The 13,368-nt window shown below is 51.0% G+C and overlaps 2 protein-coding genes across 3 annotated transcripts in view; one reads left to right on the forward strand and one right to left on the reverse strand.

The window, feature by feature from the left end:
* The window catches only part of FBXO21 (F-box protein 21), a 34,167-nt gene extending 30,597 nt beyond the window's left edge, over positions 1-3,570 (reverse strand). For both annotated transcript variants that reach the window (XM_084867612.1, XM_084867611.1), the window contains exons 1-3: positions 3,268-3,570; positions 2,298-2,433; positions 269-363 (exon numbers count right to left, since the gene is read on the reverse strand). In XM_084867612.1, the coding sequence (XP_084723738.1) occupies positions 269-363; positions 2,298-2,433; positions 3,268-3,509 (473 nt within the window). In that variant the 5' untranslated portion in view covers positions 3,510-3,570. The remainder of the gene's footprint in view (positions 1-268; positions 364-2,297; positions 2,434-3,267) is intronic.
* A 1,827-nt stretch (positions 3,571-5,397) lies between these two features.
* RFC5 (replication factor C subunit 5) overlaps positions 5,398-13,368 on the forward strand; it is a 490,240-nt gene continuing 482,269 nt past the window's right edge. Inside the window, exon 1 of the mRNA XM_084868365.1 lies at positions 5,398-5,407. The gene's annotated coding sequence lies outside the window, so the exon portion shown is untranslated. The remainder of the gene's footprint in view (positions 5,408-13,368) is intronic.

A 13,368-nucleotide genomic window follows, 5' to 3' on the forward strand; every position in this document is an offset into this window, starting at 1 on the left:
TTGACCCGTGGTCAGACTAAACACATACTAATTCTCTTTTCTTTCCAAAAGGATTGTTTGCATGTTTTTTAAAAATATCGATTGTCTTGGTGTACTTACCTTACTTACATAAGATTTTTCAAAAATACTAACTGTAGCAACATAGAAGAGATTTGGAAATACATATCCATGGTTCAGCCACATACAAACTATAGCAACTAATTCTGGGGTTATTATGAAAACAAACAAACAGACAAACAAAAATATCCCTGCTATACCCATGGCTTACCTTCCTTCCATATTTAGGATACACACTAGTTCATCCTCAAAAAATATCTCTGGCCCCTCGAGATTCTCAATGTCACTGAAACCGTTACAAGGGACCTATGAAGAGACACACAAACAGGCCTCAGTAACGAGCAATGATGTCCTTGTCACGCTCAGACACAAATCTGAGATGCAAAGAAAGATGGTCATTTTTATCTAAGTGGGAACACCTATCCCATACTATCCTGTACCACCTACCATGGGTGGAAAGTAAGATGCAAAGTAACAATACTTTGTTCAGATCTTGTTGTTAATTGCAAATTAATTATGTTTTCATATAATGTCATGAAATTTCTGAAGCTGATAACTTGAGAATTCTGATGTGAAAATAGCTCTGTAACAAGAACTAGAAATACAAAATCGAATTCCTAATCACTATCTCATGCATTCTGTGCTGCATTCCACTAGGAGGAAAGGGCCAGAGAGAGAAGTCCAGGGCTTTGGGCTACTCAGCCCGCTGGGCACGCTTTCTCCTCTGCAAATTGAGGCAATGGTCCCAATGAGCTTGAAGAACTCCTCAGTTTAAAATTCTATTACTTTCCCACTTTTCTTTCTGAAGGAAGCCAGGAAACTTCATGTCAACCTGTGTGCATGCGGAGAACACAGGAATACAAGGGTCCTGAGCCACAGTCACCGTCCACCCACAGACCGATCTTAAGTGTACCCTTGCTATGTTCAACGTCCTCCACATAATTCTAACTAAGCAGCAGTACAGGGGAAGAGGGAGCTAAGGAAAAAATACAATAGCTCATCATCGTTAGACAAAGGCACAGGCTGTCAAAAATGCACACAAAATCAGCTAGACTAGCAGCAGAGGTTGCAAGTTAGTTGCCCATGACCAAGTGCGTGAAATTCATGTATGTGCAAACACTTTTAAACAAGCACCTAAAATCTGTGATTCTGAATGCTTTTAGCCAGGGCATGGCTTATCCAAAATGGAACATGAATTTTGTCCATTCTAAAATTAATAATCATTTATTTATAGAGATGAATGACATTAGGGAATATCCAGTTGTATTCCCCATAGGAGAATAAATTTTAACTTTCCTTTTCAAAACTTAAAAGAGCCTTGAAAACATTTCAAATGTATGAACTCCATTAAGTAGCAGCAATTAAAATGAGAAAATAGGAATTCATCTGCAGGAAACCAGGAGAGTCAAATAAATCAGCTTGGTTGTGTCTGCAGCCCTCCCACCCCTATCCCACCAGAAGTGCATTTCAAGCATTAGTGTGGACTATTTCCCAGAGTTACAAAAAGCTAAGAATCAGGACCTGATACAGAAACTTCTGTGAACGCTTTATGGAAGGAAAAACAACAACAACAACAACAAAAACACACACACATGATTTCAGCAAGATATAAAAGAAAACGTTTCAGAGATAACGAATGCAAGGCAATTTACTTGAGGGAGCAATCATTCTGATTTACAGATAGGTTTTAATCCCGTTAGCTTAAAAAACAGTCAGTTCACTATTGGTTAGAGCCAGTAAAGCCAGGGAGGAGAACGGTATTAATTTCACCAATCCTTTTGGGCAAACAACTGGGTGAAATTCGTGGTGCTCAGTTTTTGACGATTCCCCCAGGTCAGGTAGAGGTTGCAAAAAACAAACACACAGAAACCACACACACACACACACACACACACACACACACACACATACACACACCACCCCGTTAACCCACTTGTAGAAAAACAAGGCTGATCTGAATTCCCTCTACATTGCGCTGTGGTCCCTCCCTCCCTCATTCTCTGAAGAAAAAAGTAAAGCTGGCAGGGACAAATGGCTGCATGCTGTTGGACAGGAGGAGAAGGACACAACGACTCTTGCAGCCTTCTGAGTGAGGAAGGGATTGTGAAAGCATTGAAAAGAGAGATAGCACACACACACACAAAGCTGGATGAGCTAATGCCTAGACACACACACACACACACACACACACACACATCACTACCAGGCACAAGCTCAGAGCCACAGGGCCAGATGCTTACGTGCTCTGCAAAGAACCTCTTGGAGAAAGAGGCTACAATCTTCCGGGCTTCCACCCCAGCTTTCTGCCGAACTTTATACTCTTCCAACCAATTGACGTAGTCGGTGGGGCTGTAGTGTTTCATAAGGGAAGGCCACCTACAGACAAGGAGGAAAACACCCCTCAGCTCACACAGGGACCCGATCGCAGGCGGCCTGGGAAAGCAGGGGCCGCGAGGCGGCTGGCTCAGCGGTCCCAGGGGCCCAGCCCGCGGCCCTCGTTCCGATCCCGGCGGCGGGCCCGCGCTCGCCCACGGCGTGACCTTGGCACCGCAGGATGAATGCCGTCTCCACTCCCCATCCGTGAAATGGGGGCAGTGGCAGCAAGAACCGCTCTAGGGGTGACAGTTACCATGTCCGCGGCGCCTCCTAAGAGGAGGGCCCTGGGGAGTTCGACACGTCGTCTCTTTCAATAACCGCAGCCAAAGGTGGGTCTACCGAGCGCCAAAGTCGATGAATGAGGCTCAAAAAAAAAAAAAGGGGGGGGGGGGGGAGTCTACCCCAAGGTCATCCGGCGAGAATGCCGGGGCCAGATTTTATCCCGGGTCCCACCCCGCAATCTGCGCCCGCCACTCAGGGCCCTGAGGCTCCGGCATCCCGGTCGGTGTAAACATGGCCCGCCGGGCACAAAGGAAGCCGCAGGGCGGACCATAGCCGGCCATCGTCCTCCGTCAGCGAGGGCCCCGCCGCCGGGCGCCCCCGATGCGCCATCCGGGTGCCGGAGGGGCCGCGCGGCCGGCGGCCTGAGGCCTTTGTCTGTCGGTCCGCGGGAAGGGCCCGGGGGTGGCATCCGGGGTGGGGTCGGCGCGTGTGGGGTGGGGGGAGGGGGGGAGAGAGGCGGCGGCGCAGGCCGGCCAGGCCCGGGCCCGGGCCCCGGCCCCGGGGGGCGCAGCACGGACACGAGCGGCTGCGGGCTGCGGGCTGCGGGCTCACCTCACCCGGAACTGCTCCTTCCACACCTTCCCGCTGCTCTGGCAGAGTTCGCGCAGCCGCCGGCAGGTGCTGGAGACGCGGCTGACGTCCGTGGCCGTGAGCGAGCCGCAGCACAGGATGTATTCCAGCACCTCGCCGGGCAGGTTGACGAGGCAGCTGAGGCCCGCCGCCGCCTCGGGCGCGGCCTCCTCCGGCAGCGCCGCCTGCACCACCTCCATCGGGCTGTCGACCGCCGCCGCCATCTTGTCCGAGTACCTGGGGCCGCGGCACGCTCGCGCGTGCGCGCAGGGGAAACCCCACTCCGCCCCGCCCACAGGCCTGCCTCAAGGGGCGGGGCAAAGTCTAACCACGCCCATACCGTAACCACGCCCCCTGTGCCCGTGCTTCTGGGGAGTGAGTGCTGCGGCCCCTCAAAGGGGAGAGAAACGCGGTTTTTTGTTTGTTTGTTTGTTTGTTTGTTTGTTTGTTTGTTTTTTAAATAACTGGGCTGTGGGCCTTGGAGCCCTGAACCAACAAATAACCATGCCTGTCTTTCTCATACGTGCGTCCTCGAATGTTTCTTATGGATTATTTTCCCCGAGTTTCAGCTGGGGAAACAGGTTCAGGGAGATAAACAAGAGTCCCTTGTCCTACCTAGATCCTAATCCAGAGCTGCCTGACTGCTGCTTGACCGCCCCTGAATGAGGATGCTGCAATCATCACACACTTGATATTCCTGCGTGGACCCTGTGCCAGGCACTTTACTTAACGGCTTTCTCACCCATGAAACGAGGCTAACAGTAAATCTCCCTGGGATGAGGACGATTATGATACCTTAATCAATAAAAAATAAAAAAATAAACAATAAATCTTCCTATTAAATTAAATAGTATAGAAAATACTATTGCTGCATTGTTTTCAACCACCACACACAACTGTGCTAACCTCCATCAGGTCCCGCAGGGCCTGGCAGAGGGTGGGGATTTTATCTTACCTGTGCTCAGAGGCATTCTCCAAGTTCAAATGCCCAACAGAGGTCAAGTTCTCTGTGCTTCAGTTCGGGGAACAGAGGAACACTTTTCATTTCTAAAAGATCACTCCTAATATTTCTCAGATCTGGCTCCTTCTCTCTATCTCCTCGGCCACGGTCCCAGTCCACGCTGCCCTGTGGCTCCTGGCTTCTGCCCTGGCCCTCAGAATGTGACAGTCAGCTCCCATGACACTCAAACCTCGGTAGTTTCCAGCTTGTGAGGCGGAAGGCAGACTCCACAGCCGCACAGATGATTGGTGCCGTTCTTATGAATGACGATGGCTTTCTTATCAATGCCATTCCAGCCCTTCTTCTGTTCTCTCTCCTGATCTAAGATGATTAAGATGTTGTGTGTGTGTCTGTCTGTGTGTGTGTGTGTGTGTGTGTTGGGGGAGGATTAAAAGCTCCTGCCAATCAGTAAGTCCTCACCACAACCCTACCAGAGAAGAGCAGTTTTGTTATGAACAAGCATTAAACTGGACGGTGATGTACATCACAGGTGACCTGCTAATGAGCCTACAGAGGCAGAGAAAATCCTGCCCTTTTTAAACACAGCCAAGCATTGCATACAAGCTCTTGAGATTCATGATAACTTGCCTAGCTCAGCCGAAGCTGACTTGGTAGTTGGGATACCCACTGTGCTATCTGACTGCTTTTCTCTCATTTTTATGACAAGCAGGTGATTACAGTTTGGAACAGGGCACTCGGGCTGCACTGTCACATACAGGGACATAGAGACACTACCTGCCTAGAAATCTCATTTCAAGGAGCTGGTTCCCAGGACCTTAAAAAAAAAAAAAAAAAAAATTCCTACCCAGCCTGCATGGCTCAGTGGTTGAGTGTCAACCTGTGAACCAGGAAGTCGAGGCTCGATTCACAGTCAGGGCACATGCCCGGGTTGCAGGCTTGATCCCCAGTGTGTGAGGTGTGAGGAGACAGCCAATCAATGATTCTCTCTCATCATTGATGTTTCTCTCTCTCTCTCTCTCTCTCTCTCTCTCTCTCTCTCTCTCTCTCTCTCTCTCTCTCCTCTCTGAGATCAATACAAATACACTTTAAAAAGAAATGTCCTGGGTTGTCATTCTGGCAAGAGGCTTATTTATTTATTTAAGATTTGTAAACTGGAGTATATTCGCACAATGGAATATTATTCAGCCATAAAAAGGAAGGGAGCACTGATACAGGCTACAACGTGGCTGAACCTTGAAGACATGATGCTGAGTGAAAGAAGCCAAACAGGAAAGGACAAAGATCGCATGATCCCATTTTCATGAAATATCTAGAACAGGCCAATAGAGACAGAGTGTGGGTTCTAGGTCGTCAGAGGTTGGGGGAGGAAAGAATGGGGAGCTACTGCTTAATGGGGACACAGTTTCTGTTTAGGAAGGGGAAGAAGGTCTGGAGAGAGATTGTTAGTCAACGCTGTGAATGTCCTTAATGCCGTTCAATTGCATTCTTTTGTGGTTAATCCTCAACCGGGAATATTTTTCCATTGCTTTTTAGAGAGAGTGGAAGGGATGGGGAGAGAGAGAGAGAGAGAGAGAGAGAGAGAGGGAGAGAGAGAGAGAGAGAGGGAGAAAACATCGATTTGTCACCTCCTGCATGAACCCCGACCAGGGCCTGGGATCCAGCCTGCAACCAAGGCACCTGCCCCCAATTGGAATCGAACCCGGGACCTTTCAGTCTGCAGGCCTGAGCCAAACCGGCCAGGGCTTCAGCTGTATTCCTAAAAATAGTCAAGTAGTAAATTTTCTGTTATATCTATTTTACCAACATTTAAAATAACAGCGCACACAAAATGGGTTTACACACCCGCCAAAGACAGGAACGACTCTCACTCACACAATCCTCCAGGAGATGCTCAAAGAATGCGAGGAGGGATGACTGTCTTTCCCCTGTGGCCACAGGAAAATTCTGTTTTAAAACTGACCCTCCCAGGACCCCCTTCCTTTCATCCACATTCCCAAGTTGCTGTCATATGCGTGTCATATGTCATATGTCACGCCCCTGCATTCACCCACCAGCACGGGCAGGTCTAGGTTTTGTGGGCCGAAGTCAACAGGAGAGGGTCTGTGCAGGATGGGGACAGAAGGCGCCATGGGTGGGGTCTTGCAAGGGAGGGGCCTGAAGTTCAGCTTCCTTAGCTCCAGGGCACATGGGTCTCTTTCTATGAAATGGTCACCTCCATGAAAGCAGGGCCTCTACCCAATTTTGCTCAAATATGGTATGTATTGCATGCCCCGGCTAGGTGAGAGGGTCTGTGCTATGGAGACAGTCTGCAGACCGACTAACCCCTCCCCGTCTCCCCCCACCCAACACCTGAGGGACAGGGCTTGCTCCCACCTTCCTCCAGTCTCCCCGGAGCCACCTTATTGATGAGGTCATCCCGACTGCCCTATTTACTCTGTCACTCTAACCTGCTTTGTTTTTCTCCAAAAATACTCACCACCATCTAACATCCTCCTTAAAAAAGCAAGAACTAGCTGATGGTTTCTCTCCTTCCGGGAGAATTCGAAGGAATCCTGGCGGATATCCAGTGCCCACAAAAGGGCCTCGTTACATCTCTATTGAATGTGGGAATGAATTCTCTAAATGCAGATCAATGGAGCCAAATGTGCCTTGCATGTGCGTTGCTGACAAGAATCTCTGAGAGCCAAAGGGCGGACTAAGATTGCCTGAATAATGGCTCCCAAGCACGTTCATATTCTAATCCCTAAAACCTGTGAATACACCGGGGTGGGCCAAAGTAGGTTTACAGTGTGAGTACTCGAAACAGAAGACTTTATTCTTCCATTATTACTAGAGGCTTGGTGCACGAAATTCGTGCACATGGGGCGTGGGGGGTGTGTGTCCTTCAGCCCAGCCTGTGCCCTCTTGCAGTCCAGGAACCCTCAGGGGATGTCCGACTGCTGGCTTAGTCCCACTGCCCTAAGCCAGCAGTTGGACATCCTTAGCTCCTGCCACCGCCACTGCATTCATCAGCCATGAGCCAGCTCAGGGCTTCTAGCTGAGCAGCACTCCCCTGTGGTGCTTCCCTCTGGTGGTCAGTGTGTGTCATAGCAACCAGTCATTATGCTGTTCAGTCGATTTGCATATTAGCCTTTTATTATATAGGATTATTTATTAATGATTGTATTATTTGCATTACACCTTAAACCTATTTTTTTAAAAAAATGTTTTTATTGATTTCAGAGGGAGGAAGGGAAAGGGAGAGATGGAAACATCAATGATGAGAGAGAATCATCGATCAGCCGCCTCCTGCATGGGTCCCCACTGGAAATTAAGTTGGCAATGTGGGCATGTGCCCTGACCAGATTGCACCATGACCTCCTGGTTCATAGGTCAATGCCACACTAACTGAGCAAATGCACTTTTGCCTGGTGTTACTATTATGTGGGTTTTTTTTCTGACGCCATCAAGCAATTCTTTGACACTGCTTAGGTGTCCTGAAATTCAACTCCATTCTGACATGGTCCACCTGACACTATGACTCGGAGACATGCCCCAGAGGTTAAGGGATCAGTCCTACAGGACTGCCCACCCCTTCAGTAGCCAATAGCAAGTCCACGTTGTCCCCTGAGCTTCTGACAAACCAGCTATGGGTTGGAGGTGCCCACAGTCTCCTCCTCCTGTTCGGCTAATTTGTGGGAGGACTCACAGAACGCAGAGAAACATCTGACTTACCAGATTATGGGTTTATAACAAGGGGAAGAGCCGGATGGAAGAGATGCACAGAGCGGGGGCCCGGGGAAGGGCCCAGAGCCTCCACGCCCTCTCCAGGGGCCCTACTCTCTCAGTCCCTCCCCACCACCACCACCCCGGCCTCTCTCTGAACCCTCTTCCTCCTTTCATGTAGGCTTCGTTATAAAGGCATAATTGATGAATCACCAGCCATTGGGGATTCACCCTCCAGCCCCTCTATCTGCCCCAAGGTCAAGGGGCAGGACTGAAGATTTCAACCCTCTAATCACCTGGCTGGTTCCCTGGCAACTAGCCCCCCTGGCCAGGTGCTTCCCATAAGTCACTCATCAAAATAAACGCAGGAGGTTGAAAGGGTTTGCTAAGAACGACAAGGCACCTTCATTGCTCTGGTCACTCATGGAATTCCAGGGTTTTAGGAGCTCTTTACCAGAAAAGGGGGTGGGGAAGGAGGGGCGGGGAGACCAAATAGATACTCCTTCTTATAGATCACACTATCACGGTTACCTTCCACGGCACAAGTAATGGTGGATGTGATGAAGTTAGGAGTCTTGGGTGGGCCCAGTGTGATCACCAGAGGTCTTACAAGCCCCGGTCAGACAGGCCAGGGGTCAGAGAGGGGGCTGTGGCATTGGAAACAGGTTGGAATGGGGCTGGGCCGTAAGCCAGGACACACTTGCAGCTTCCAGACGTTGGGAAACCTAAGGAAATGGATTCTTCCCTAGAACAAGACCATCAGAAACTAATACAGATTTTAGTTTTCAATTGTGGCTTGCATGAATCACCCCAACCTAAAGGCTTAAGATCACACACCTTTAGTATCTAATGCCGTGGAGGTCAGAAGTCACACGAGGGTCTTGCGTGGCTGAAATAAGGTGTCGGCAGAGCTGTGCTCCGTCCGGAGGCTCCGGGCTGCCTGTATCCCTTGGCTCACAGCCGCATGACTCCAACCTCCATGGCAACGCGCTCTAAGCGATTTCTCCATCGCTGCTCAACGTCATTGTGGCAAATGAGTAGTGGCCCGCAGGAGGCAGGTAACACAGACACATACACATCCCAGCAGCATAGTGAGACTGCCCTGACTGGCTCCGGCAGAAAGTATAGTTGGGAGAGCCCCGAAAAGACAGGGTTCGAGTCAAAATGTCACCAGAGACACGAGCTGAGGTGAGGAAGGAGGGGGGCTGCAGGGAGGGGGAGCGGCAGTGGAAGCAAAGGCCAGGCCGGCGGAGAATGGAAGCCGTGATTAGAATGGACTAATGGGGCACATCTGGAGGAAGGATGGTTTGTGTGACACGTGGAAGGAAACGAGTAAAGAAGGTTGCTGGTGGCCAGAGCAGGCACTGAATCTGGCTGGGGCGGGGGTGGGGGGATAGGACGGGGGTGGGGGAAGGTTTGCCCTCCCCTTCTGGACCAGCTGGCCCCGGATGCCTTGGAGCAGAGGCATGACCGGATGACAGAGATGTCTCTGGAAGGGCAATGTGAGGCCGAGCGTGTTTTTCTCGGAGGGAAGAGAAGCAGGTGTCTCTCCCCCCGCAGACTTCGCCGGCAGCTCTCCTGCTAATAACTGCATTTCCAGAGCGACTCTTTAAAGCCCTGACAAAACCGCTTCAATTACTCAGGGCCTGAGGCTTAATTAATGCCACAGACGAGGCAGCTTGAGTCCACAGGAGTCTCCGAGGCTTTCTTGCATTGATTTCTTTACCCGGGCACATCCCTTCTGACCAGGAGGGGAGCGCCCTGGAGAGCAGAATGCCTTACCCTGGAAGATCTCACAATTCTCGGAGACAGTCAAGGAGGGAGCAACTGAGCCAGGCTTCGGATATGAGCCTCCACACTCACCTGCGTTCCAGCGGAGAGAAGAGCTACAGAGCAGCCGGGAAACCGCCCGCCCCGTCCCTCCCCAGCCCCCACGTCCAGTGCAAAGATTTAAGATTTTTTTTTTTTTTAATATATTTTATTGATTTTGTACAGAGAGGAAGGGAGATAGAAACATCGATGAGAAAAAGTCATCAATCAGCTGCCTCTTGCACACCCCCTACTGGGGATATGCCCGCAACCAAGGTACATGCCCTTGACCGGAATCGAACCCGGGACCCTTCAGTTCCCAAGCCGACGCTCTATCCATTGAGCCAAACCGGTCTCGGCAAAGATTTAAGATTCTTAAAAAAATCACCTTATTAATCCCTCTGGCTTTGATCTTCTGTTATTTGATTAACAGTCTCATTTTCCTCCAGAGGCCCTTGTCAAAGTCATTTCCTGTTGGGGCTGTGGGTTAGGCTCTGTCTGAGCCATCCACCTGACTGTAAACACTTTCCCTGATTTTGCCAAGGGCACAAAGAAAAAAAGTCTGTTTTTTACTACTTAACTGACTGTGAAGTGAATATATTCTGTATTGATCCTTTGCCCCTCCATGTTGTCACAAATGGCAGTGTTTCCTCTACGTCTGAGTAGGATTCCATGTATGTGTACCACATCTCCTTTATCCAGTCATCGGCGGAAGGGCACCTTGAGACTACGACGCTAAGTGAAATAAGTCAGACAGTAAAAGCTGAGAACCAGGTGACTCCATTCATGTGGTTACAAAACTGAAACGCACAGACACGGGCAGCCCTGTGGTGGTCACAGGAGGAGGGAGGGTAGTACAGGGAACCAAATAGATGGTGAGGAAAGACGATTTGACTTTGGGTGGTGGGGGCACAATGCTAGATACAGACCACGTTATCATAGAAATCTACCACTGTCACCCCAATAAATTACATTTAAAAATCCTTTGTTTACCCCCAGCCCCACCTTGTCTCCCACCCCCTTCTCTTCTCGGTTTGAGGTTGGAAGGTTTGGATTTTCACATGGTTGCCAGGCAACAGACGCCACCCCAGTCAGGATGCACATAAATGTTAAATTGTCCCCAGCCACTCTGAGCTGAGCCTGCGGATGAATCACACAGGGGAGATGGTTAAAATGTAAGCAGGTGTGAGACCGTATTCCCAGAGAATGCTAATGGGTGGGCGGTCCAGGAGGGCTGAGGAGGCCCAGGGCCTAAGTATCAAATGGCAAATGACATCAAGATGGGGCAGCTTGGGCTTCCATAAGAGAACAGGACTGAGAAAGAGAACAGGACGGAGGAACCAGAACTTGGACCTTATTTACATGTGCGTATGAAACCAAGGCTCGGATTAAACCTAGCTTTAAATCCTAGCTCTAGTCACCCCCCCCTCTGTCTCTCTCCATCAGAGACCTAGCCTTTCCCCTGGATAACCAGCACACCCCCCGAGGCAGCAGCAGCCCAGAGCCGGCCCTGCCTGAGGATCACGCGGTCCCAGCCTCTGGCAGCTCATGATAACATCTTGACCTAAGGGATCTTTCAGTTCCTGAGCCCCAAGGTGGAACAACCCTGGGCTACTCTCCGAAGACACCAGACAGAGGGACGCCAGCGGTCCGGGACGCCAGACCGGACCTCGGAGCTGTGCTCCCGCCTGGAGAATTTACTTACTACCTCCCCCCTCGGGCCATCAGCTCCCAGCACGACCTCACACGCACCTGGACTTTTTGCCCTGTACAACCTGCCTCCGGGCCGTGAGGGGAATTCGGGCTCCTGAGTATTCGCTTCCCATTCGTAATGAAATAGCCAATCTTTCTGCACCGCAGTCCTCGGTGCTTAGCGCTTGGCTCTGCTACCCCAATGGATGAACTCTTTGTTCTGTAACATATGGCCGTTTCGTTCCGTTCCGTTCCGTTCCGTTCCATGTAGTGTTGCATATCTTAGGGCATTTAATCTTATCTCAGTGCGGTGACTCGGAAACAACAATCTTTATTTTACAGTAAAGAAATGAAGGCACAGAGAGGTGGTGGACTTATCCAAAGGCACACAGCTAGGAGGCGGAGGAGCTGGGGTCTGCACCTGGGCAGTCTGGGCCTCTTAGCAGCAGCACTGGGTGGTGGTGAAGAATGCAGATTCTAGAAGTTTGGGTTCTAACTCTGCCTGTGACGTTTACTAGCTATGCCGACCTTGCTCAAACTGGCCGAGCCCCTTCTGCCTCAGTTTCCAAAGTTTTAAACTGAGGAGAGCAATGATAACATGTCCGAGTGTTCTGGTGAAGAGTAGTACTTAATAACGGTTAGCCATGGTTTTAATCAACTAAGCACTTCTGGAGAGGCCAGGCGCTGCCTCTTGCTCCATCTCTGACCTGCATCTGACCCTGAAGGTCATCTTCAGAATTCCCTGCAGGGTTGGCAGTTTTGGTTGAGGCAGCACTCCACCTCATGCTTTTTCTCTAACGTATCTGTCTGTGTTGCCCCCTCTGCGCCCCTCTTTTCCTGTCCTCAAGACGGTTCCCCAATCAGCCTCCTGACACCTCTGTCTCAGGGTCGGCTTCCTGGGGACCCCCGGTCTGTGACAGTGGGCGAAGGCATGAGAAATTCCAAGCAAACCAAACCAAAGACAGCAGTCAGCGAGCCAAGTCCACTGTTTAATGTTTTAACCATAATGCAAACAGGCATAAGTAGTTTTCGTTTGAATTCCATCCAATGAGAAGATGAGAACTATACAAGGAGGAGCATGCGGTGAACACAGCCTGGACAACCTGGCAAAGAGCGTGAGGCGGGGCCGGTCCTTTGAGGAAGGTGCCGGAGCGCACGGACACTTGGCGGAGAGAGCAGCATCGAGCTCAGAGGTAGGGGAAGTCCGCGTTCCTGATGGCGTGTGGTCAGATGAGACACCGCTCTGCCCACTGGCCCAGCTCCCAGCCCCGGAGTGGAATTGCACAGGGACAGAACGACCGACCGACCGACCGTGTGCTCTCGCTCAGCCTTCCAGGACATCACTGCCGAACCCAGAGTGGGTCTTACACTCACAAGGACAACTCAGCAACCTGGAGAACAGGGTGCAGGCAGGAGGCCGGGCACGGAGGGCACTGGCCTCTGAGGGTCACAGCCCGTTATGGAACGGAACTGTCATCCTTCCGGCTTGGGAGGGAGGTTGTGAACATACCTTTTTATTCCCCCTCCACACCCTTCCAGTCTCAGTGGGGCAGCAGGTGACAGAAACAAAACCACCGGGCTGAGGAACGCTCGGCTGGCCAGGGGCATCTGGTCATGTCCGAGACCTGTGCGGTCGTCACGGTTACTGGGCTACTACTGGCTCAACACCCCCAATGCCCAGGACAGCCCCCCACAAAGAGCCCTCCAGCCCCAAATGCCCACAGTGCCGAGGCTGACAGCCCCGTCTCCCAGAGCCCGGAGCCCCGTCCGGGCACTCGGATGTTCTGGAGTCTTTTTCTAGAAAAGTACGCAGGGCAACCTCAAGGCAGATTTGCTGAGAGAGGGCTCTGTTTTGGACCAGACAGGCATGGCCTCATTCAGTGCCGCCCAGCGACTCTAGGACAAAAAAAACACAC

Source organism: Pipistrellus hanaki (genome assembly GCF_964339955.1).
Source record: "Pipistrellus hanaki genome assembly, chromosome: 19".
Taxonomy (NCBI): Eukaryota; Metazoa; Chordata; class Mammalia; order Chiroptera; family Vespertilionidae; genus Pipistrellus; species Pipistrellus hanaki.